Here is a 25,243-nt window from a genome sequence, read left to right as displayed (position 1 = left end):
CGGTATATGTGATACTTATGCCCTACAATGGGGTTGCCTGTAAATGCTGTGGATTGAAATTTGAATTAATATCGGCACCACGGTGCCGAAATTAGTTCAAATATAATCGTCAATGTTTGCACGCGCAATGCACGCGCGAGAAATTAGCCGTTCTCCCGCTTCGCCTATCCGCCGACTTCCATGGAGGGGTTGAAGCGTATGGTGACCCAAATAGCTTTCACTCCCGACAGCCGTCTCTCGCAGCTCCCCCTGCTTCACCGCTCCCTCCTTCCCCTCCTCTCCCTCGCCTCCTCCATCTACCGCTTCTCCCTCTCCCTCCGCCGCCTCCTCTACTTCTCCGGCCTCCTTCACCAACGCCGGCAAGCCCTAATCCCTCCCTTGGTCTCTCTCTCTGCTTAAAAAATTTATCTTGTTTCTTCTTGTTTTCAGGTTGCCAGTGCCTGTGATAAGTGTCGGCAATCTGACGTGGGGAGGAAATGGGAAGACCCCGATGGTGGAATTCATTGCGCGTCTCTTGGACGAAGCAGGAATTGGGCCTCTTATCCTTACCAGAGTGAGTTAGATTCCAATTTGTTTTTTGGAAGATTTTTGCTATGAGGAATACTAGAGAGGAAGTTTGGTGGAAGAGAAACCTTTTTTTTAAAAGAAATTGAGAGGGTAAATAATTTCTAACATCTCTTCCCCCCTCACCCCTGGACAAAATCATCAACAACAGAGAGAATGGAATTGTGGAGGGGAGAAAAAGACAGGTAAAAAAGGAAAAAAAAGAAAAAAAAAAATCATATGCTTGGTTTTACTCCTCAATGTCAGGTTTGTAGTGAAATTTTAAAGAAAAAAAAAGAAAACTTTCGTTTGTACCCCTTTTATACATATGTTTCTTTTTGAAATTTCTCTTCTTTTACCTTGTCTTTATGTTGTCAATCTGCATTGTTTTTGAGTAAAGTTGTTCTTCATTATTTATGCTATTGCGCACTGCCTTAAATCATGTTGTAAGTATTAGGAGCCAGGATATGCCGTACCGGCCTATACCGGTATGGGCCGGTATAAACCGGTCCAGGTTGGGACTGGTACCGGAGCAGCGTGGGATCCGGTACCGAGAGCTTTTCATTGGAAAACCAGCCGGTACGACTGCCGTACTGATACGGGACCGGTACATACCGGTCCGGACTGCCACCGGTATGCCGACTGGTACCAATACGGCGGACCTTGTTGGGAACGGATCTATAGGACAAACAAGAAATAACAATCTGTTGGTTTATCGTTCAAAAGTTCTTTTTTTTCTTGTGGGTTGTAAAGATGGGGAGCAAGGTAGTTGTCTTTTTGTTGACGAGTTAAAACCCTTGAATACATGAGATGGTTTTTTGAGATCCTAAAATCTGGAATACTATCGACGTCGAATGATTGTCTTAGTTCTTAACACAATGGATGCATGATAATTTTAACCATAAACAGCAAACCTTGTCCAGATTATCTGTTCCTGATGTTATTTCAAGATTTTCCATATTCTATGCCAAAACTTCCATCCATGTTATCTTAGGTCTTGCCCTCCTCTTCCTTAATCCTTCGACAAATGTCCAAGTACCTCACCTTGCCATAACCTCCCTAGATTTTTTCATTGTATGTGCTCACACCACCTCAATTGCAGGGTTATTCAGGTGGCGACGAGGCAAAAATGCTCCATAGGCACCTTTTGCAGACCTCTGCAAGGATTGGTGTAGGTGCAAACAGGATTGCTACTGCTGCTTCCATGTTTGAGAGACATGGTTATGTGGATTCGTCCAACACACTGTCCGAGAAACTTTTATCACCTTACAAATTTGAATCTGGTGCCAAAGATGAAAAAGTTGGTGTTGTAATTCTGGATGACGGAATGCAGGTATCAAAAATTGCATCTAGTTACTTTTCTGTTCTATTTATTTCCACCTAAAATGTCCTTATATGGGACATTGTCATGAAGTCTCTAATTCGTTCATTAAATAAGTTATGATTGTTATTTACTGACATAGCAATCCGAGATCATCAATATATTATCTTGAAGTCTTGATTGAGTCATCTACCATGATGTCTTGTTTGTATTTTTTTTTGTTTTTCATAGTTCCTTGATCATGTTTATTTCCACATACAATTACAGAAACTATAGGTTATAACCTTCATTTTTATAATTTTTATGCATATTCATGCAATAGTTTCCACGTCTTGTTTGTATTTTTTTATGTTTTTCATAGTTGCTTGATCATGTTTGTTTCCACATACAGTTACAGAAACTGTATATTATAACCTTTATTTTTATAATTTTTATGCATATTCATGCAATAGTTTCCGCATCGTGGTGCAAATAATTCCATCGGAGGTAACTCATTTCTTGTCTAATTTCTGCATAAAAACATGTTATATGATGCAGTATCTCTATTGCTGCATGAATTATTAAACTCGCATATCCATAACAATGAGACCCGTCTCACTAAATTTGGTTTAACCTTCATTTGTTCATATCTAAGTCCACATAATTCAGTTTTTTTGTCATTTTTCCCAAGTCAAAGGCTACAACCTTCATCAAAGACATGTTTTCCTCTCTTCTCTTGGCCAGGAACCATAAATCTAAGAGCTCTCCTTAACAGGGTTGTTTCTGCTTTTTGTTGCAAATGATAGAAACGTCTTAACTAGTAACCTCAATTACTTCAACATTTAGTTGTCCTTCAACTACCATATGCACCATGGATATGCTCATTTTTGTTTTGATCCTTTGTCTAGAGATGTGTGACTCAGTTCTCTACAGCATCTTCAAACCTTTTTCCTTGATGCTATTATTTCCCACCAATCTATATCACCATCACTAGAAGCACCAAAACTACCATTCTAACAGAACAACACAACCAACATCATCATTCCTATTTGATTTGAACCTGCAAAATGTTAGGTGTTCTGCCCCTTCTTTGTCTATCTTTATTGCTGCATGAATTATGAAACATGCATAACCATAACAACAGACTTGTCTCACTAATTTTGGTTTAACCTTCATTTGTTCATATCTAAGTCCGTATAATTTATTTTTTTCCGAAGTTGAAATCTACGACCTTTATCAAAGACATTTTTCTCTCCCCTTCTCTTAACCAGGAACCATAAATCTAAGAGTCCTTAACAGGGTTGTTTTTGCTTTTTGCTGCAAATGATAGAAACATTTTAACCAGTAACCACAATTACTTTAACTATTAGTTGTCCTTCAGTTACCATCTACACAATGAATATGCTCATTTTTGTTCCAATCTTTTGTCTAGAGATGCCTAACTCAGTTCTCTTCAACATCTTTATACCTTTCTCTTGAATGCTGTTATTTGCTACCGATCTATATCCCACCACTGGAACCACCAAAACTACAACTCTAGTAGCACAACACAACCAACATCTTCATTCCTCTTTGATATGAAGCTGCAAACATGTTAGATGTTTTGTCCTTTCTCTATCTATCTTTATTGCTGCATAACAATAAAAATAAGAACTATCTCACTAATTTTGGTTTAATCTTCATTTGTTCATATTGAAGTCCATATAATTCAGTTTTTCTTCCAGAGTCAAGAGCTATAACCTTCATCAAAGGCATGTTTTCTTCTAATCTTCTCTTAACCATAAATTGAAGAGTCCTCTATAACAGGACTATTTATGCTTTTTGTTGCAAATGATGGAAACATCTTAACAAGTAACTTCAATTACTTCAACTGTTACTTGTCCTTCAATTACCATCTGCACCACGTAAGGTCTACCGAATCGGTGCTAGAGCTCATACCAGCCGGCGGCCAATTTGGTATGGTGCGGATCCGTACCATGTTGTTTCGGGATGTACCTAAATAGGGAGAGGGGGAGAGGGAAACGGAGAGAGAGAGAGAGAGGGAGGGACAGAGAGGGAGAGGGAAGGAGAGAGGAAGGGGAGGTGAGAGAGAGGGAGGAGGCTTATTGGTGAGGGCTTTACGATATCTAACTGGCAGACGAAGGAGAGCCGCTTGACACTGGTAGCAGACATGGGGGGAAAATTGGGCGGGAGGAGGCTTTCTTGGTGTAGCCTTGGGGAAGTAGCAAATGAGGGATCCAACTGCAGGGAGCTTAGCAACGGGGCCGGCATAGGCATGCCAGACCTGAGGATTGACCGCCGGTAGCTTGGTGGAAGCATTAATCGCCATTACTGTTATCGAGGGTTAGGGTCTCAACCACTCTATTTATATCTTTTCTCTCTTTCTCTCGCTCGTTTTGATTGTTGGTTTCTCTCGCAAAGGAGAGCCTCAAAGGGTCTCGAATCATCGAATCGTAGGGAGGGAGAGTTGTTATAATTGAACAAAAATAGGGTGCCGAACTGTTCCAACTTGGCATTGGTTTGGTTCAATATGGGCCGAACCATCCGGTTTGGGTCAGTTCGACGATCACTGACACCATGAGTATGCTCATTTCTATTTTGATCCTTTGTCTAGAGATGTTTGACTCAGTTCTCTTCAACATCTTCAGACCTTTCTCCTTGATGCTATTATTTGCCACCAATTTGTATCACCACCACTGGAACCACCAAAACTATCACTTTGTTAGCACGATAAAGCCAACATCTTCATTCCTTTTTGATATGAAGCTGCAAAAATGTTAGATGTTTTGTCCCTTCTCAGTCTTTCACAGCTTTAGCTTTTGTGGCGAGATTTATCTAAGGAGTTGTACCATATTAGGATTCCATCACAAGGAAAATAGTAATGGAAGATTGACTTTCTCTTTGGATGATAATTCATTTGAAAGTAATGCTTTGCTGGACTTTTAGAAGTAGGACATCATAGGGTGATATAGGCAAACCATGAATGCATATAACTGGTACTTTTGGGCATTGCATCTGATGTTTTCTTTGCCAACCCAAATTTGTTGGCTCAAAACTTATTTATTGTGGTCATGGCTATGTGACATTCATTCTTTTTGGAAAAAATAGGTTTTCTCAGGAGTTGAACACATTGAATTACCACTACAATTTTGAAGTATTCCGTTCTTATGTTCTCTTGATTTCAAACATGTAATTGCATTCTAAATTGATTTAACATCAGGTAATCTAGTCACTCTCTTTCTGCAGTTCTTTACGATGGGCATTAGTTATAATTTGATTAACCTAACATAGTGAATCTACCTTCCTCTTTTTGCTATCAACTCTCTATGTTCTCTTTCATCATTGGATCTAGTTCACAAGCTTACTCTCTGCAATTCTATATTGGTGTACATTATTGATATCCTGCTGTAAATGTCCATCATAGCATCACCAGCTTGCCTTACTTGCTACAAGATGATACCGGTATTCCTATGGAAGAAAAACTGGTCTTATCATGTATTTTAGTTGTTAGGATTACCCTATATAACACTATCAGGCATCACTTAAGTAGTGCTATTTGCCTTCATCCTTCTCTCTCTATTCCTATCACACGCTTATCTTTCTCCCATGCCCACAGTGTTGTTTAGCTATTAGACTTACATTGATGTTAGATTTTACTCTCATGAATAAAAAATAACCTACTACTTGAGTCCTATATGAAATGATTTTTTAATTTAGATGATATGCTTGATCTATACTTGATCATCTTTAGTCATATATTTGACTTACATCGTGGATTTTTGTTCATTTGAAAAAAAAATGTAATTGTTAACTGTGTTCTTCTGATATACTCTTTGCAATGCAGCATTGGAGTGTGTTGCATGATGTGGAAATTGTTATGCTAAATGGTGTGATGCCATGGGGGAACAACCGCTTGCTTCCCCGTGGGCCATTAAGGGAGCCACCAAGTGCACTTGTTCGAGCAGACATAGTGGTGATTCATCATGCAGATTTGGTATGTGTAAGTGGTCTTTGTTTTCTGCTAATAATATAGAGTACTTATATTTCTAGAATGTCTGATTAATTGTTCCTTTTGAGTTCATGGGACAATTGATTTTGTTGACAATGGTTTGTTCATGAAATATTTGCACCAAATCCAACTTACCTTGAAGAAAGAAAGTTTTTTAATTTTGTTTACTGTCCTTCCATTCTAGTTTTCTTAACAAGATATATCTTTCCATATGCTATCTGGCGAGATAAAATATCTTATAGACATGCTTATTTCATTTTCAAGGGGTCAATAAAACACATTTTCTATTGAGCAGAGCTTAAGGGGCGTATGATCTCTAGCTATGATGATAGTTTGGCGAGAAGAAGATGCTAGATTAGAATCCTTTTTAAAGTGGAGGAGACGAGTAGTAATAGGATGTGTGTCTAGTGGCAGCATATAGATGTTAGATCTAGACTAGGATAAATAAACATTGATATCATCTTTGGGAGGTTTCTGTGTTAATTAAAGTGCAACAACTATGTGAGGTAGGACAGAAAAAATAATTCACGCTTGCACTTTGTTGTGAATTAGGAAAATTATTATGTGAAGGTTTGTTATGATAGTTGTTTGGACTATGTCCAGCCATCTTACAAAATTGAGAATGGTTCAGAAGATATTGATTTGTGAAATTCATGAAAAAGCTTTTAGCCGAAGAGGTCAAAATATGGTAAAATTGAATAGATGATTGAAGTATAGAATTGTTCAGTAGGACAGTTTTGTCATTGGTTTTGATGTCAGTTGACGAGACTAATGAGTGAGCCTGAGATTGTAATATTAAAAAAGTTCTAAGTGAACATAATTTCCAGAGTGAAATGGAGTCATATTAGGGTTCCATACATAAGTAATGTAACAAAGAAACTTAATTCTATTGTTTAACTTATTGTCAAGCACCCACCCCTCAAGCACATCAGGGATCAAAGACTAGAATTGGACTTTATGTATACAAGTATCACTCATGTGCATTCACATGTGATCTTTGATATTGCTTTGTGAATGACTCAGATTAGTTGCAGCATATCAGGGTTCTTATACTAAGAGGGTTTACAGGTACACTTTATTTCTTAGAGATGCTTCAAACATGTCTCATTTTCTCTCTCTCTGGGAATTTTCTTGAAGAGAGATAGAGAAAGCATCTTACAAAATCAGTCTGTATGAGCCCCCACTCACTATAAAAATGGAAAAAAAAAGAACAACTAAAGGTAAAATTGACAAAAGAGAAAAAAGAGGAAGCATTTCTCTTTGATAGTCATGAAGTAGGGATCATTAGGGATTTGAATTTATGTGCGTGTACTTTTGTGAGCTGTCCTAGAAAATGGGAATTTGTACCATGTTAACTGTTGAATAGATTGGTTTTCCCTAGCACCAGAAACCCAAACCATATAGGTAGTCATGGAGCCATTAAAATTCTTGAAAAAAGCTACAGAAATATCACAAAAATTTTTGACTACCAAAATGTTAAAAATTTCTTTCAAAGTTTCTTCACTTTTATCAAATTGTGCTGCCTGACTATGAAAAGTAGTATTATCAATGATTCAGATGTATAAAATAGAGCATGATGGTTTCATCTTTTTGTTAGTTCTTTGTCTTATTACTTCCTCCAAGTTTTTGCAAGGTTTGGATCTTAATTTGTTAATTAATTTTCTCATAGTTATTATCTGTCAATCACTAATGAAAAAGAAAGCCATCATGCACATTAAGGGTGATTGATCTCATTCAGAAAGTTATTTGTTCCCTTCATATTCTTTTTTATTTACTTTGATAGCAGTGTTAATTTCCAAGTTATACACAAATATCTTAAAAGATTTATCTGTAATATTTGTCTAGGTTCATTTGTGCATATTATAATCAACTACTTCTGATTCATCTTTGGCTTCCCCATTCTAAGGTGGTTTGTAGTTTTCTGCATTATCTACTGAAGAAAAGACTTACTGTGAATTGTAACAAAATACTATTTTCTGTTTCATTGACCACTTAACAGGTACCTGATAAACAGCTTAAAATGATTGAATCAACAGTTCACAACATTGATGCAACTCTTCCAGTTTTTCACTCTAGAATGGCTCCATCACATTTTTTTGAAGTCAAAAATCCTCATTCTAGATTGCCGCTAAGCACAGTGCAAAACATGGTTGTATTATGTATTTCTGCAATTGGCTTCCCAGATGCCTTTGCACAGGCAATTAGTAAGGTATTCTTCTTCATAGTTGCCATCATTGTAATTACTTGGTACTTCTGAACCTTCTTTTGTTAACATCACAAAAATTGACAATAGTTTCTCAGTTTCTCTCTTACTAAGATAATGGAAATAGATGTTCTATCTGTGCCATGTTAATACCAAACAATGACATCGCTGTAATTCAAGAGAAAGGAGATTATTTGCCACAACTAGAAGGAACATAACAAATTGTTGTGTTTAATCAGACTTGGTGGAGCATTGTTATTTATGGTTGCAGATTGATGCTTTCTATCACTAACATATCTTGTCATTGTGGTGTATAGAAGTCACTATTTTTCCAGTTTCCCTCGATATGTTGTTTGCATGGCAAGTTGTCAACTGCTATAAGGAATCCATGTTAGGTTTTTATTGATGTTTTAAGTTGAAACTTAGGCTGCATGTGGACATTGGATAGCTAACTGGAGGTTAGATAGATTGAACCATTGGTGACCATCCACAAATCAGCTAATCTCCGGTCAAAGTTATCCTCTTTTTGGTTGGCATTCCTGTGATTAGTGGGATAAATTATGGGAAAAGTGAAAAGCAAAGAGGGAGAAGAGAAAGATTTGGTGGTCAAGTTTATTTCATTCTCCCTCACGAAATAAAAGTTAGCCAGGTTTTAGTGGCTTTTGGAGCTATTGACCAAATAACTTTAACCCCTTAATTTTTGGAGAGTGTTTGCTTGGTTAAACTTATAACCTGCCCTTAACCTGCATATAAGGGTTCAAGGTGTGTCCGAAAGAAAAGCAATGAGATGAAGAAAGATATAAGAAGTCTTTGGTTTCCTTTGAGTTGGGTTAGATTTAGTGGAGTCCTATAATGTGGTTTTCTTCTAAGTTACTATTTTAATTGTAAAAAGTCCAACTTAAAAGTTAAAATTAAGACTTGAAGCAAGGTTTCAAAAATCGGTAATGGTGCTGGTACTGGATTTGGGTCTGACTAGGGTTTGCTGTACTGATCGGTATTGTACCGTAACGGACGTACTATACCATACCGGATGTACCGTACGGTACCAGTACCGAACTAGTATATTGTATCATACTATATCAACACTTAGTACACCAAGCTGTATTGTACTGAACTGCATGTCGATACTGTAATATGATGGTACCCGTATGGGGTTTTGTACCGATACGACGAACCTTGGGTCAGACCGATATGGTACCGGTCATCCTGGACACAAACGATGGGGTTTTGTCTTAGTACTATACTGGGACACCAAAAGTCCCACTTTTTTATTTTTGTTGTTTTTTCAATTTTTTCCTAGTGTTATACTATTGGGTGTTTTTTGTTTAGTGTTTTAGTTGCATTTTAAGTGGATGTGTGATACTAGATGCCACATTGTTTGTCTACATGGATCAATAAACTAGAAATGTTTAAAATTAAAAAATAACAAGTAGAGTATGGTATTGTAAAAGGAAAATGTATAATAAATTACTTTATAAATATAATTCCAAGGAGAGTGTCTATAGTCCTTGTAGACATTTGGATCTTCTTTGTAGACCTGGTCTTGGATATTATATGAGCTTGGATATTGCCCCCATCGCTGCCAATTTAATAATGTCTAATAGTGACCCGACTATGTTTTTTGATATTGCGGTTGCGCATGCATGTAGTATATAGAAAACCGGCCATCCCTGCTCAGGATAGTAAGTAGTACTGTACCCTAACTCTTGGCTATACCCATATATGTAAGAGGGTTAATATGCAACGTTGGAGCCCCCAAGTATGATGAGTGGACAAATGCATAAGTTTCATACATGGATGGATTAACTGTCCACTCTGACTATCTGATGTAGTAGGATTTCCACCTTCAGTATAAGATGGGATTAGCTACACACTATAGCTATTCGATACACTAGTAGATCTATCATTAATCTCCATTTCCAATATTTGATGTAGCAGCTCTTGGATGTTTCGATATTGCTCCTCTCTTTTCACCTCCTATCTAATTTTTGCTTCCAATATGCCAATACACATATGATCTTCCGCCCTGAACACAGCTTCTAAACCAACTCTCCAATTTCTCTGTGTACCTATCTTGATAACTCTGATTTTGTGTGTCATAGGCTACATGACCCTGGAACCTCTTCTTTTGTAGGATGGAATCTCGTTATTATGTCTAGTCTTTGTTTAGGCCTCGTAGTCCTGATATTGCATGGTGTGCGTGAACTCTACCTCGTAGGTGAATGGACTAAGCTTCGAGAATAACCACCACCATCTCTAGACTGTCCACCTATATCTTGCTAGTGCCTTCCTGGACTACTATGTCATCAGCTGCTTCAATTGGGTTGATGACTAGCACCTTCCTCTTGGACTTGCCTTGAGTACTACTCTGATTGTCACTGGAGTCCCGTGCACCACACTGTGACCCAACCATTCGCCAATCGAATCGCTGATTACTGTCCTCTGACTCCTGTCTAGGTCTTATTCAGGTAGGTAAAATATTCTTCTTTGCCTGTCTGCCCAACTCCTTCGAGATGGTTTTGTCTAGTCGTAGAGGATCTTTTGGCTCATCTAATATGGGTTCATCTCAAGCTTGCTAACCTGCAAACCATCTGACCATAGGATCATCATCATTAGGAACAAAGTCATCGGCCAACAAGTCTTCTTATTTATTCTCCTTGCCCTGATTCAAGTACTTCTGCCACAACCTCACATTGTAGTGTATGAAAAGTAAGTTGCCAGCCTCTTGCTCGTCAGGCAACACATCTTGTTGTGGATGCTGTGGATTAGTTGGCCGGTGCATCCGAACTTGGTCGGGCATCCGAGCTTGGTCGGGCTTTCTGAGGATCACAAATGTCCTAATGTTAGGAGCACGGAATAATTAAAGAAAAACTGTAGATGAATTAACATGAGAAGGGGATGAGAATCGTGTTCCCCATCGTCGAGGACCCCTTAGGGCTCTATTGGTAATACATCCGAAGATTTTCAGAATTCCAGCTCTGTGGGATGAGGGTCCGCTCGAGAGACTCCAACTTATATGCTCCGGGCCGCTGGACTCGTGTAGTCCGATATGGCCCTTCCCAGTTCGGGGCAAGCTTTTCCTGCTTGGTGGGCTGAGTGGCTTCTGCTCTCCTGAGGACGAGATCACCTGCCTTGAAAAGCTTGGCTTTTACTCTGGAGTTGTAGTACTGTGCCGTTTTTCGTTGATATCTCACCATGCGAACTCGGGCTGCCTCCGTTGTCTCCTCGACGAGGTCCAGGTTGCCCCTGAGTTGGGAGGAGTTGGAGGCCGCGTCGTAATGTTCCACTCTTGGTGAGGGAAGTCTAACTTCCAGGGGATAACAGCTTCCGTTTCGTATGCCAAGTTGAAAGGGATCTCGCCGGTAGGAAGTCGGAATGTGGTTTTGTAGGCCCAGAGAACATTGTAGAGGTCCTCGACCCATTGCCCCTTGGATCGGTCGAGCCTGGCCTTGAGTTCCTGCAGAATGGTGCGATTCGTTACCTCGGTTTTCCCATTTGTCTGTGTATGGGCCACCGAGGTGAAGCGGTGATCAATACCGAGCTCGGAGCAGAATTCTCTGAAACGGGTGTTGTCGAACTGACGGCCGTTGTCAGATATAAGGATGCGGGAGAGTCCAAATCTGCAGATTATTGACTTCCAAACAAAGTCCTGCATCTTCTGCTCGGTGATCCGGGCCACTGGTTCGGCTTCGACCCATTTGGTGAAGTAGTCGATAGAGACGACCAAAAATTTTCTCTGCCCGGTAGCTAGAAAAAATGACCCCAGGATGTCAATCCTCCACTGGGCGAATGGCCAGGGGGCACTGATCGAGGTCAGCGGGGTCGAGGATCGGCGCTGGATGTTGGCGTTCCGCTGACACCGATCACACCTTCGGACGAAGTCCGTTGCATCCTTTTGAAGTGCGGGCCAATAGTACCCCGGCGCAGGATTTTGTGGGCCAGTTCCCGGCCTTCCAGATAGTTTCCGCATATCCCTTCATGGACCTCTCGCATAGCATAGTCCGCCTCTGACGGGCGGAGGCATCCGAGGAGAGGAGAGGTGAAGGATTTTCGGTAGAGCTTGCCTTCATATAATATGTATCGGAAGGCTAGATGCCTGATTCGGCGAGCTTCGAGCTCATCATTGGGGAGGGCTTCATTTTGTAGATAGCTGATGAGCTCGTCCATCCAGCTCGGCTCGGTATCGATGCAGAGGGTCGGCTCAGGCTCTTCCATGCTGGGCATTTGGAGATATTCGAGCATTGTTGCCTTAGGAAGCTCGCTCATGCGGGAGGTTGCCAGCTTCGACAGTTGGTCTGCCCTTAGATTCTCTTTTCTGGATATGCTGGATATTGAAGGAGCCCAGGGTGGATGTGAGGTCTCGCACCTTTTGTAGATATCTCTGCATCGACGGCTTTCTTGCTTCAAAGTCCCCCAGGATCTGGCTCACGACCAGTTGGGAGTCACTGAAGACCTTTAGGTCCTCAGCTTTCAGCTCTTTCGCCAACTTGAGCCCGGCGATGAGCGCTTCGTACTCTGCCTCGTTGTTCGAGGCTGGAAACTCAAGGTGTAGGGCCTGCTCCGCAACCCTTCCGGGCTTGTAAGGATAAGACCTGCTCCGCTACCCCCCGAGGTTGAGGAGCCGTCCGCATATAGGATCCATGGCGACCTCGGGGCCTCCCTCATTGGCATGAGTGGGTGCTCGGGGTCGTCCGGCAAAGTGCACTCCACGATGAAATCGGCGAGCGCTTGGGCTTTGATCGCCGGCCTCGGACGGTATTCGAGGTTGAACTCCCCGAGCTCCACTGCCCACTTCGCGATCCTCCCGGCGCGATCCGACCGCTGCAAAATTTGCTTCATAGGCTGGTCGGTCAGTATGGCCACAGTGTGGGCCTGGAAGTAGGGTCGAAGCCTCCGAGCCGAGATGATCAGGGCAAAAATTGTTTTCTCCAGTTTGGAATATCTTGTCTCAGCATCTCTCAGGACCCGGCTGGCGTAGTACACTGGTCTTTGGAGCTTGTTCTCTTCTCGGACCAGGACCGAGCTTACCGCAACCGGGGAGACGGCTAGGTACAAGTAGAGGAGCTCATTCTGCTGGGGTTTGGTGAGTAGCGGCGAAGAAGCAAGAAGGCACCTAAGCTCTTCAAAAGCTTGCTGGCATTCCTCTGACCATAAGAAGTCTTTCGGTCGCTTGAGGATTTTGAAGAATGGGAGGCACCGCTCGGTCGACCTGGAGACAAATTTTCCCAAAGCTGCGACCCGGCCTGTGAGCTGCTGTACCTCCTTGACCGTCTTCGGTGGCACCATCTCTCGCAATGCTCGGATCTTCTCGGGATTTGCTTCGATTCCACGTTGGGTGACTACGAAGCCAAGAAATTTGCCCGAGGTAACTCCGAATGTGCACTTAGCAGGGTTGAGCTTCATCCGATACTTTCTAAGCGTGGAGAATGTCTCATTGAGGTCAGCCACATGGTCCTCAGCCATTCGGCTCTTTACCAGCATGTCGTCCACATAGACCTCCATGTTTCGGTCTATTTGATTTTTGAAGATTTGGCTGACCAGTCTTTGATATGTTGCTCCGGCATTATTCAACCCGAACGGCATCACTTTATAGCAATAGAGGCCCTTGTCGGTGATGAAAGTCGTCTTCTCCTCGTCTTCTGGCGCCATTCGGATTTGATTATATCTCAAGAAGGCGTCCATGAAGGTCAGCAACTGGTGTCCCGAGGTGGAGTCGACAAGCTGGTCGATGCTGGAAAGTGAAAAACTGTCCTTTGGGCAGGCTTTGTTCAAGTCGGTGTAGTCCACGCACATGCGCCGCTTCCCATTGGATTTCTTCACGAGTACCACGTTGGCGAGTCAATCTGGATAGGGGACCTCCCGGATGAAGCCGGCCTCCAGGTGTTTGTCCACTTTCTCGGCCGCTGCTCGTCGTTCCGGGGCGGAGCCCCGTTTCTTCTGCCGCACGGGCCTACAGGTCAGCTTCACCTGGAGTCGGTGAACCATGACCTCAGGGTCGATTTCCGGCATGTCGGCGGGCGACCAGGCGAAGACGTCCATGTTGGACCGAAGGAACCCGATCAGGCGGTCCCTTTCAAAGGAGCTCAGGCCGGAGCCGACTTGCACGGTTAGCTCTAGACAATTTTCTTGTAAAGGATCTGGGTAAGAAGCTCACCAGGCTCTACTCGTTCTTTCCAGGGGTTGTCCCGCACCTCCAAGGTTTCGATGGGTAGCGCCTGGTCTGATACTTGAATTGGCGCTTCGGCTGTTTGCTCCTCTTGGCTTGGTGCTTTAGCCGGTTGCCTTGCTTTGTGGGTTGCTATGTAGCACCGCTTAGCTATTAATTGGTCCCCACGAACTTCGCCTATTCCTCAGTCGGTGGAGAACCGCACGAGCAGGTGATAAGTCGAGACCATAGCTCGGAATGCGTTAAGTCCTGGTCGTCCAAGAATGGCGTTGTAGGCCGAAGGCAGGCGGATTACAAGGAAGTCCGTCCTCACAGTGCTTTCTTGGGGGGCGAGCCCAACTGTGACAAGAAAACTGACCTTGCCCTCAACCGGGACCGAGTCCCTAGTAAATCCGACTAGCGGAGCGTTCATTCTCCAAAGCTGGCTTTCTGTCAACCCCATTTTTTGGTAGGCATGGTAGTACAAAATATTTGCCGAGCTTCCATTATCAACTAAGACACGCTTTACATCAAACTTATTTACAATCATGGAGATGACCACAACGTCATTATGAGGAGTCTCAACTCCTTCCATGTCCTCGTCCGAGAATGAGATAGCTTCGGAGGTGCGCGGGCGCTTCGGAGGGGTCCTTTCCTCGATTGGTTCTTCAGCCGAGCTTCCTCCTCCAATGGCGTTGATGGTGCCGGCGATAGGCCCATTGTCATTTGGATTTTCGGGCCGCGCGGCATTTTCCACTGGCCTCCTTTCCTCACGTCGGTTCCGCACGAACCGGTTGAGTACCCCGCGGCAGATAAGCGCCTCAATCTCATCTTGGAGCTGGAAACAATCCTCCGTGTCGTGGCCGTGGTCCCGGTGGAAGCGGCAGTACTTCCTAGGGTTACGCGGGGCTCCTACATCCCGCATCAAGGGCGGAGGTCGGAAGAAGTTCCGACTTTCTATCTCCATTAGGATCTCGGCCCGAGGTGCGTTGATGGGAGTGTAGTTCTCGTACCTCCCCAAGTGCATTCGAGGCCGCGGCGGGGATCTTGATCGAGGCGGAGACTTGGGTCGAAGCCGTCCCTGCTGTCGAGGCGGGCTCCTCAGCCGAGGCAGGTTCTTATCTCGGCGGGGAGATTGGCTTCTCGGGCGGCCGCGCTCTTCACGGCGCTTCTTTTGCTTCTTTGAGGCCTGCTTGGTCGCGCCCCGCCTGGAGGCGATAGCCTCCTCGGCCTTCACATACTTTCGAGCTCGGGCCAGCATTTCGGTGAAGTCGGCGGGAAAACTCTTCTCGATGGAGAAGAGGAATCTGTAGGAGTGAGCCCCAGTCTTTAGTGCCAACATGGCTATTGACTGGTCGAGCTCGCGGACCTCCCAGGTTGCAGCGGTAAAGCGGTCGAGGTATTCTCTGAGGGATTCCCCTTCCTTCTGCTTGACGTCCAGAAGGAAATTCGATGTTCGCCGCTGGCGTCGGCTGGCAGCGAAGTTGGTGGCGAACTGCCTGCCGAGCTGCTCGAAAGGAGATACCGAGCTCGGCTTCAATCTAGAGAACCAAAGCCGAGCGGTTCCCCAAAGGGTAGCTGGGAAGGCTTTGCAGAGCACAGCCTCCGAGAACCCTTGCAACGCCATGAGGGCTCGGTAACTTTTCAAATGATCGAGGGGGTCGGTAGTTCCATTGTAGGGCTCCACTTGGGGCATTTTGAACCTCGGTGGGACCGGCTCGTCCTCAATCTGGCGGAAGAAGGGGGACTTGGTGGTAAACTCAAAGTCACCCTCGCGTCTTGCCTTCCTGCTATGAAGCACCTCAATCTGGCGCTCCAGATTCTCGACCTTCCTGTCAAGCTCCCCAGCCTGGAGGATTGCCACAGTAGTCTGCTCTGGCTCGTGACGGTCCGGGGCTGACTCAGCTTCCGAAAGCTGTGGCCTTCTGTCTATGCTCCTTCCTGGCAATTCTCTCCGGAAAGACGCCCGGGCTGAGTCTTGGCGACAGCATCATTCTTCGTTGTTGGCCCTCGAGGAGCCGTGGAGGTTTTGGCCCTGGGGCACTGGTCCGTTCGGGGGAAGCACTGGCTGAATCTGGGCCTGCGGAGGCGGCACAGGTGGGGCTCCCTCGCGCTGCAGGCCTTGGACGGCTGCGGCCAAGGCTTGGACCTGCTGCACCAGGATGTTGAACTGTTCCGGCTGGACTTGGGGAACTGGATCAGTCGGAGATGGCGAGTTCTGGACAGAGTGTCCAGGACTTGGTGGGAGATGCCGGGAGGCATTAGAGGCTCCTTTACTTCTCAACTTCATGGCCACAACTCGGTGCCCTCCTTCTAGCGCCAACTGTTGCTGGAATTTGGACCCGGGGGTGACCGCTCGACTGAGAAGGAGGAGCTCCGGTGAGAGTTGGCGGGTGGCGGTCCGTCGGCGGGCGGCGTCCTCCGGGGGACCTGCAAAAAGCCGGTGGCCGGGGTTTTCGGTGCCGGCCCTCCGATGCTTAAGTCAGAGGGGGCTAATGTGTAGAAGAAGGGAGAAAATATGTCTCCTGAGTTTCAGAGTCCAACCCCCTAAGGAGGAGGGGTTTTTCTTTTATAGAGGGATATAGGTATACCTGCGATATGACGGAGCGAGCGGGTTACCGTCATAATTGAGCATGTCGTCCGAATTAATGCACGATTATGTGAATTATTGCATTGCCGTAGGAGATCAGGCCGAAGCCAGTAAGTCGTCGTGGCTGATCGGACGTAGCCGAGCAAGTCAGCTGTTGCCGTGAAGGGCTTGAGATCCGCAGATAGCATGCGCATTAATTGTTGAGTGAGCCGGAGGTCTGCAGAGGTCATGCGCATTAATTGTTGAGTGAGCCGGAGGTCTGCAGAGGTCATGTGCATTAATGTTGAGTGAGCTGGAGGTCTGCAGAGGCCATGCGCATTAACTGTTGAGTGAGCCGGAGGTCTGCAGAGGCCATGCGCATTAACTGTTGACAGCGTTGGCAGAGCATGGTCCTCGGCCGAGCTGCAGAGGGATGTGACCGCTGCAGGTGAGTAGCAAGGTCGGGCTCCCAAGGTCGAGGACGCTGAGGTCGGGTGCCCGGGTCGGGCATCTCGGAGTCGAACATTTGGTCGGGCGCCAAGTCGAGAGCCTTCAGATCGGGCGCCAGGTCGGACGCCTCCAGGTCAGGCGCCTCTAGGTCGGGCGCCCCCAGGTCGGGCGCCAGGTCGGACGTCTTTGATCACGTGCTGGCGATGTGCTCACGTGCTTTAGGGCGATTTATTTTCCCCCAATAATATGTAATATATATGTATATGTATATGTACATATATATGCACATATGTATGTATGTATCTATGTATATGTGTGTATGTGTGTATACATATATTTGAACAAAAATTTGATCTATCCATTTCCCAACACCTGTATGCAGATCTGCTCGTGCATAGCATTGGTAAGAAAATCTCATGCTTAGCCCGTGGTGTTGAAGCTCAGGCTTGACATCAGCCAACCTTTCATAGGAATAACATGCCGAATCTAGACTGATATCAAATTTGCCAAGTAATTTAGTGCAGTAAGTCAAAAGTTATTCAATATCTGGTGAATAAACAAATTTCCGTGAGGGTATCAGCATCCTTTTCTTGTACTCATCCAAAATTTTTCACTTCTCTAGGCAGGTGTCTTGTTCAGATATATCCTTTTAACATAGTGCTAAGCATATTTGTTACTAATGCAAGCTATGATATTTTAGAGATTCAGTAGCTGACATGGTTGTTACTGACTAGATTTCACAGCATTCAGTATTTCTTGCCATACCTTCATTCTTAATTTTGGATGCATGTCATAAATCTTGTCTATCATTTTAAAGCCTTTTTAAAATTTTAGCTATAAAGATGAATAATTGATTATGTTTGGCTACAATAAGTTTTTGGTTTAGCGTAATGTTGTGGTTTAACTGATGAATGCATTATTTCTTGTTTCTAATTTACCAGCATTCTATTGTTTAGTTCTACTTAGTTGTTTAACCTTTGGGTAATTATCTATCTTTTGAGCTGTGTACTACTTACAATATCTACCAACTTAAAGTGGAGCTAGTTGCTTTAAATTTTCATTATCAATTTTAATTTCTGCAGATTGGGCCATTGCATGTTGATAGGTTAGACTTCAGTGATCATCATTTAATTCAAGCTGATGTGAGTATCTCCCCTTCTTGGTGTGTTTGTCCCACAAATATAAGGAATTTTCCCCCTGAAGTAGTTTCCAAAGAAAATTGATCTTGTAATGAGACTTCTCTTTCATTAGTTTATTGCAATCTATGCATGTCTATGCAACACTGTGGATCTACAGTGTACATCAACTCTCAATGGTGCACATCTAAAAAAAAAAAAAAATTTATATAGCACGGTGATTAAATACTATGGGTAGAAACTTTGTGTTGGTGTTGAAGGAAACATTATTTTCTTTTATCTAGTATTTATTTGATCTATTTCATTTTCTTTTTCATTTCTTTTGGTAAAGTTTTGCACTAATATATATATAGGTTTTAAGGTATACATTTATCTTATGTTATAGTCTTTGCATTGTCAAATTAAAGCAAATTAGTAATTGTAGTCATGGTAAGAGATCAAAGCAATGATTGTCGAATCGTGTCGAATTGGACAGTTTGGGGCATACTGAACGATCCCGTCAGTACCTGGTTTGACTTGATCCGATTTATTTTCTTATATATAAAACTAGTGATCTTTCTTTCGTTTGAAGCTTTTCTCCAGCTCCCCCTTTTTCTTGATCCTCTATCCACGATCTCTCTCTTGATGATCTCTCTCTCCCTCGGTGATCTCTCTCCTGGCGATCAATGTTGATTGATGCTGAGCCGATGCCATCTCCTTTGATCAACGGCTCAGACGGTCTTCTCCTTGATCGATGCTATCTCCCTCTCCCTCGATCCGCCATGGTTCTTGGGCCTTTGATTGACGTCGATGCTGTTGCTTTAGATTGACGCCAATGTTGATGCCTCTCCCTTGGTATGCCTCTCTCTTCCCCCTCCCTCTTCCCCCTTTTCTTCTTCATCTTTCTCCCCTTCGTCTTCTCTCTCCCTAGTTCTCCTCCTTCCAGTGTTAGGGTTAGGGTTTCTCCCTCTCTCCCCTCTTCTTCTGATCTTTTGTCTTTGTTACACCTTGGCTCGGTACGCTATTTATCGATATCGTACCAAACGTGTCGCCAGCCGGTACGACCTTGGTACATGTTCAGTGAATCTTGGATCCAAGGATAATTAGAACTTTGCATAAACCCCAATGACAGTTGTGATGCAAATAATGATTTAAATTAGTGATTTTGGATTTTTAGCAGATTGCACTATATATTTGTATTTTTTAATACAAAGACTTATATCTGTTTATAAATTGAACCAGATAATGGCATATTTTTTTGCATAAAAATCATGTGTTGAATGTCTGCTAATAGAGAAGGAGAATTTGTTAGTGGTGTTAGGGTGGATGTTTATAACAAAATTGCTCTCTATGCTAGTGTTTAAGTGGCTCACATGACCTCATCACCCTTTCCCATCATCTCGCCATAGAAGGCTAGCTCTGGGACTTGAGGAAAGGTCAAGCTCCAACATTGCCAAGGCTTCCTCAAACATGCTCTTCATCACTTGACGGCAATGCCACCACTGTCAGTCCATATGCTCATTAGCAGTAGTGCACTTGCGGTCATGCCTCAGCAAGACGCAATGTCGAGGGTCTGCATATACTGACGGCAGCATGGGAGGGTGCAAGAGGTCAATGTGATTCCACCTTGTGGGCACGATCGTTGGTGACAATTGCCAGTTATGTGGGGACAAGTTCATGTACAATGATATCTCCATGTTCATCTACTCTATCCTTATGAACCCATCCCCTAGCATATGTGCAGAGACCATCTCCCTAACAGCATTCAATGACCCCCTCCTCTCCCTCTTGCTCTTCTAGCTGCCTCATGTCCTCCATTGTCAAACAACTTAAAGCATTGTGTGGCGTGGCTAGGATCCATGCCACTACCGTAGCTTAGAGTGGAGGCCCTTTCCTTGACCCTAGATTCAGTGGCGATCTTGATGCACTACTTTCAAGATCATCAACACTGGCCTGCTATTGATCTTGCCCCTTGTCGTTGCTGTTGGCCATGAGGTTGCAGTGGAGGTTGCAGGTGTTGCTGCCACCTTCTTTGCCAATGTGCCGTGGCTGTGGTCGTCCTTATCGTCGTCAGAGTGGGCGTGGGGCTGGGGGCTACTGTCGGTGGTGGTGGTGGCTTTGCTGTTCTCCATGGTTTCCATCTTGTGGAAGTAGATCCAGAATGAGGGAAAGGTGGAGGGGTTGTTGGTGAGGGAGTGCTGGGAGAGAGCAGAGGATGGGGGAGGTGGAAAACCAAGGGGGGCAGTGGTGAGGAGGGTGGAGGAATTGCTTAGAGTATTGGATGAGGAGGATCCGATGAGCGATTTGAGCTAGGATTTGTTTGGGTTGGAGAACTTGATGATCAAACAGTACAAGGGTGTGGATCCCACTGATAGGAAGATTAGTGAGGGAGGGTTCCATTGGTCGCTGATGACGGTGGAGGGTGAGAGTGGGATGGAAGAAGCAAGGAAACCAAGGAGAAAAGTGAGTGGTTTCAACCTAACTATTAACCCAGGGGTAATAAGGTTATTTTGTAACCCTAGTTTCTTTAACCTTGAGTCATGGTAAAATTCTGTAACGAAACCTTAATAGAAGGTTTTATCTACAAAATATATGCAATTATCTGATTTGATTTGTAAATTTGGAAAAGGGGCCTTTATATGTAAAACAAATCATAATATAGGGGCAAAATGTAAGAGATTCTTATAATTTGTTGCATATACACCTGGTTGAGATCCAAATCTGTTGTATCTCTAATGCTCAGGTATCTTTTGATTTTAGCAGTTAGGCCTTGTCGCTTGAGTTATGGAGATTGATGGGCCTTAATAGAGGGTAACGGCAAACTAAAACCATGATCTAGATGACTTTGAAATCGAGGAGCTTGACCTTGATGACTATGCCTAGTAGGTGCTTGAACCCAATGAGAGTGGTGGCAATGAGCTTATGACTTCCTTAATCATCCTTGAAGCAACGGTAGCCGTCAATCTTTATTCTAGGGATTGCCTATTGCAAGTTCATACCAGAAGTAGCCTGACCAGTAGACTTTTTCTCATATGTACTGGTATAGGATAATCTCATGAGAGGAACCAGTTTTCCAGCCTAAGACCACAATATTGTTCAACTTTTAGTCTTGGATCTTTCAGATCTGTTTATTCCATATTTACAAAGTTTGGTGTTGAAAGACCATGACATGGCCTTTTTAACAAATTTAATGAGAAAGAAATAGAGAAATGTAAGAGAATAGAAGGAAAAAGAGAATTATGGGGAAGTTAAATATGCAAATGAGACACTAGCATTTCTGTTATATTATCGAGGAAAACTGCATTGTACATGTTATACATTCATACATTTTATGTAGACAATCATATATAAGCTATTTAATGCAATTTCTGAAGGTAATGCAATGTTTTAGGGCCTGTTTGGTATGTTGTTATTTTTGTGTTTTTGTTTCCCTACAAATAAGTGGAATATAACATGGAGATTGATGTGTAGCATTTGCACAGAGTTTTGCCATTCCTTTCTTTTATTTTCATTTTTTGAAGCAATAAATCAAATTTCTGCCAAAAGCTCTAAAGGTTCTATGAACAATTTAAAAGAAAAGGGTTTCGTCATACTTATTTGTTGAATCTAGTGCAATTTTCTTCTTGGATTTTTGAAATCAAAAACATAAAACAAAAGCACACCAAACATCCCTTAAGTTTTCCTTTTTTTCTAAGAGACGGGGAGGGAAGACCTACCCAACATAAACTACCCAGATGTGTGAACATCGGCAGATGCAATACCTGAGATTCAATCCCAAAACTTCCTTAAATGAAAGGAGGGTTTTGACCAATAGGGTATTGCCCGGGAGTTTTTACGCCTTTGAGAAGACTTGTATCTGATTGCTGCTAACTTTATGCATTTGTTCTCTGAATTTTGATGTTAAAACCATGCTTTATTGGACATGCAATTGAATGCAAAAAATTGTAAATTTTTTGTTTCTTTTCATAGGAAAATCTAAAGGGACTATAATGTGATTCATATATTTCAGCATACACTCATCTGATCTTGCTGGCTGTGTGCATCTAAACTACTGCTTCTGCTTAGCTTATACTATGTTCTATAATAGTTACATGTTTTATGATAGTTAATATAATTTCAGATTTGTGTTTTTAAGTCGTCAGAATTGATAGTGTAATCATACTTAGAATGATTGGTCTTGAAATAAAATTGGTCATCTTATGATATAAACATAAACTAAATAATCTTATCTCCATCAGTTTATTGTGCTGTCCTGAATTGATGCTAAAATTTGACTGGTATTTACAATTTGAAGTAACCGTACTTACTAATGTGCGTGCACTTCCATTGAGTAAAAAAGAATTGGGTCTGTGAGAGGTAATATGAGACAACTTCTATTTTATGATAATAAAACAACACTGCTTAACTGTGGCACAATTAGACCTTCATGGGGCATGTTTTAACGTAAAAAAATTAAGCAAGTTAGGCAAGGACAAATTATGGGCTTTGGCCCTCACTAGGTGGCTTATTCTAGTTTAGGATCTGAGCAATCCTTACCAGATCCATCTGTGCCTATGAAAGGTTGGTTGAAGAGGCCGCAGGTTTTAGATAATCTTTTGGGCTCTAATTGAGGTTTGTAATAAGCAGCGTGGCCCAGCAACTCCACGCTGGTTCAGTGCGTACTTGGTCTAAGCAGTAAAAGACATGGATTGAACCTTCAAAGCTTCAAAGCATTGTCATTGGCTTGGTATCATGACAGTGGGTCCAGCTCGCCCCTGGTTGAGTCGCATGCTTGGCCTTGCCTATGAGAATAATGTAGCAGTACTATCAAAAAATTGGCATAAATAGAGTAAATAAATATTTGATTAGGTTTTCCATAACTTTTCATAATCTTATTCTGTGACTATGAAGAGAAAGGTCTGATTCCATCAAAAAAAAAAAGACAACGAACACAGGTCTGAAATTTGATCCAGGGTGCCTGCATTTGTAAGTGAAACAGGTTTTGGAAATCAGCTTTATGGATTTTCCTTTATAGTCTGCTGTTTGTAGTCGGATTTTTGTAATGTTTTATAAATGCGATATTGTGGAGAGCTATCTGCTTGTGTAGGATGTAAGGGAAAGGCAGGGAGAACTACCTGCACTATAATTATCAGGTCCAATTTTTTTGAGATGCACCACCCAAGAATTGAACCCAGAACCTTTGGTTGCTAAGTAGAGTGGTGTGACCACTAAGGAATATATCTTGGTTTTCCAGTTATTAGAGTATACATGACTAAAAACTTTAGTTTAAGGTTTTGTAATGATGTACATCTCTGATGCATTAAAACATGAGGTACAGATCTCAATTACGTGGAGTAAAATGCTTATAGTTTCAAGGTTTTGAAACAGTGATGCAACACACTCCAGAAATGAAAAAAATGATGTGTGCGGTTAATGCTGGGTAATATACTAGTATAGTGGTAGTTGTAATATATCATGCTGTACTTTACTAAATCATTATTTTTCTGAATATTGTTATCTTAGTTATGGAAGAAAAGTAATCTAAGTATATTTCTAGAAGGATACAAGTGACTCATGTAATGCATTATAATTCTCTTCTTTCTTGTTATGTAGAAAAGGAGTTTGTGAAAGTCGTCGTCATCTTGGATTGCCAAGTTGATGAAAATCTATAATAAATTACCATGTTTCATCGGATTTTAAGTTATCTACTAAAAGAATTTTCAATTAGATAATTTTTTGAAGAGAATTTTAATATATAATCCTTGGAGTGGAAACATCAATTTCTAATGCTGAAGATTCACCATTATAATATTTTGTCCATAAACTTTTACATATGAAAGCGATGAAATATCATTTTGCTATATTCTACTGCTTATATTTGATAACTGTTCTGGTCCTTGTGAGTTGATTGGATTCCATCAATCTAGGACATTGATATGATCACAGAGAGGCTTCGAAAACTCAAGTATGAATTTAATGATGAAGCAATTATGGTTGTGACAGAGAAGGTATGCAAAACTTGATTAAGGTTTCATCTTAGAATCATTCATGAGGGCCTCCACGATATTTTGAAGCAGATGGGCAAAACAGTGATGGATTTTCCATGTCTAGTTTCTGGAGCTGAGAGTTTCTTTCTGTTCTCTCCTGTGCAGGATTATGATCGCGACCCAGTTATCCTTAAACGGCTGTACTGTCTAAAGGTTTTGGTCCTATGTTCTTCTCTCCAAATCATGCCGCTCAGTGCACGGACAGAGGAGAATTTCAAAATGAATCTTAAGAAGCACCTTATTAATTCTCTCCAAGAAAAGAAGTAGATGTGGAGAGGAGGCATGACCGTATTACAATTTTTGTTCTGACTGCTGCATAGTTGAGCTCAAAAAACCATTGTCACGCGCGAAGATTTTGAAGGATTTTTTTTGGCTTTGGTGACTGCACTTGAAAAGCAGTGAGACTATTTGGCTTTCATATGCTTGTTCAATTTGCCAACTATTTTTCCATTTTTCCGCTCTATACAAATTGTTTAAAACACCTGCATTATCTTTCTTTGGTACTTGGTTACGAGGTCTCTAATGTTTTATGGATATCCTTTTTTTTTTAAATGCAGGTGAGTTTCTTTCAGCATCGATGTTTCGGCTTCTAACCTGTGCTTGGCGAGATGGGGCTCCCAGGGCTGTGATTAGTACTTAAATTTGGAGGTGACGACTGACCCAATATGTATAGCGTGATATTAGAGAAGGCAATCTAAAAATTATGAAGAAATGAATATCGCATAATATAAAAGTAAAGAGACAAAGCTAAGCTGGTGTAATACTCAGAACATAGTTTTGCTTGTAATATAATAATGCTTTTATTTTTCTCAATAAAAGATAACCATTTGATACAATGGAATACTATTCTCACTGCTTATAATATAATAACTTGGCATTGTTA

At 42.4% G+C, this 25,243-nt stretch overlaps 1 protein-coding gene across 5 annotated transcripts; it reads left to right on the top strand.

Annotated features, from left to right (window-relative positions):
• The first annotated feature begins 144 nt into the window (after positions 1-144).
• Positions 145-25,243, top strand: LOC103720489 (probable tetraacyldisaccharide 4'-kinase, mitochondrial). Of its 5 annotated transcripts, none has more exons than XM_008810206.3 (9): positions 145-359; positions 430-553; positions 1,646-1,876; positions 5,688-5,837; positions 7,852-8,061; positions 18,302-18,361; positions 24,241-24,321; positions 24,466-24,758; positions 24,918-25,243. In XM_008810206.3, the coding sequence occupies exons 1-8, from the start codon at positions 181-183 to the stop codon at positions 24,625-24,627; spliced, it is 1,197 nt and encodes a 398-aa protein (XP_008808428.1). In that variant the 5' UTR covers positions 145-180; the 3' UTR covers positions 24,628-24,758; positions 24,918-25,243. The 5 variants fall into 5 exon arrangements, with proteins under 5 accessions (XP_008808428.1, XP_008808427.1, XP_008808430.1 ...); XM_008810205.3 differs by having other exon boundaries at positions 5,688-5,843; XM_008810208.3 differs by lacking the exon at positions 18,302-18,361.

This window comes from Phoenix dactylifera, chromosome 11, assembly GCF_009389715.1.
Source record: "Phoenix dactylifera cultivar Barhee BC4 chromosome 11, palm_55x_up_171113_PBpolish2nd_filt_p, whole genome shotgun sequence".
NCBI lineage: Eukaryota > Viridiplantae > Streptophyta > Magnoliopsida > Arecales > Arecaceae > Phoenix > Phoenix dactylifera.
Note: the sequence above shows the minus strand (reverse complement) of the source record. Positions and strands in the feature narration are given on the sequence as shown.

What these genes read in the sequence shown, in the direction of transcription:
- LOC103720489 (XM_008810205.3), top strand. Translation starts at nt 181, where the DNA reads ATGGAGGGGTTGAAGCGTATGGTGACCCAAATAGCTTTCACTCCCGAC. An exon ending in GGCCTCTTATCCTTACCAGA is followed by an intron (nt 554 to 1,645) that starts GTGAGTTAGATT and finishes CCTCAATTGCAG; the next exon opens with GGTTATTCAGGTGGCGACGA. An exon ending in TTATGGTTGTGACAGAGAAG is followed by an intron (nt 24,322 to 24,465) that starts GTATGCAAAACT and finishes TCTCCTGTGCAG; the next exon opens with GATTATGATCGCGACCCAGT.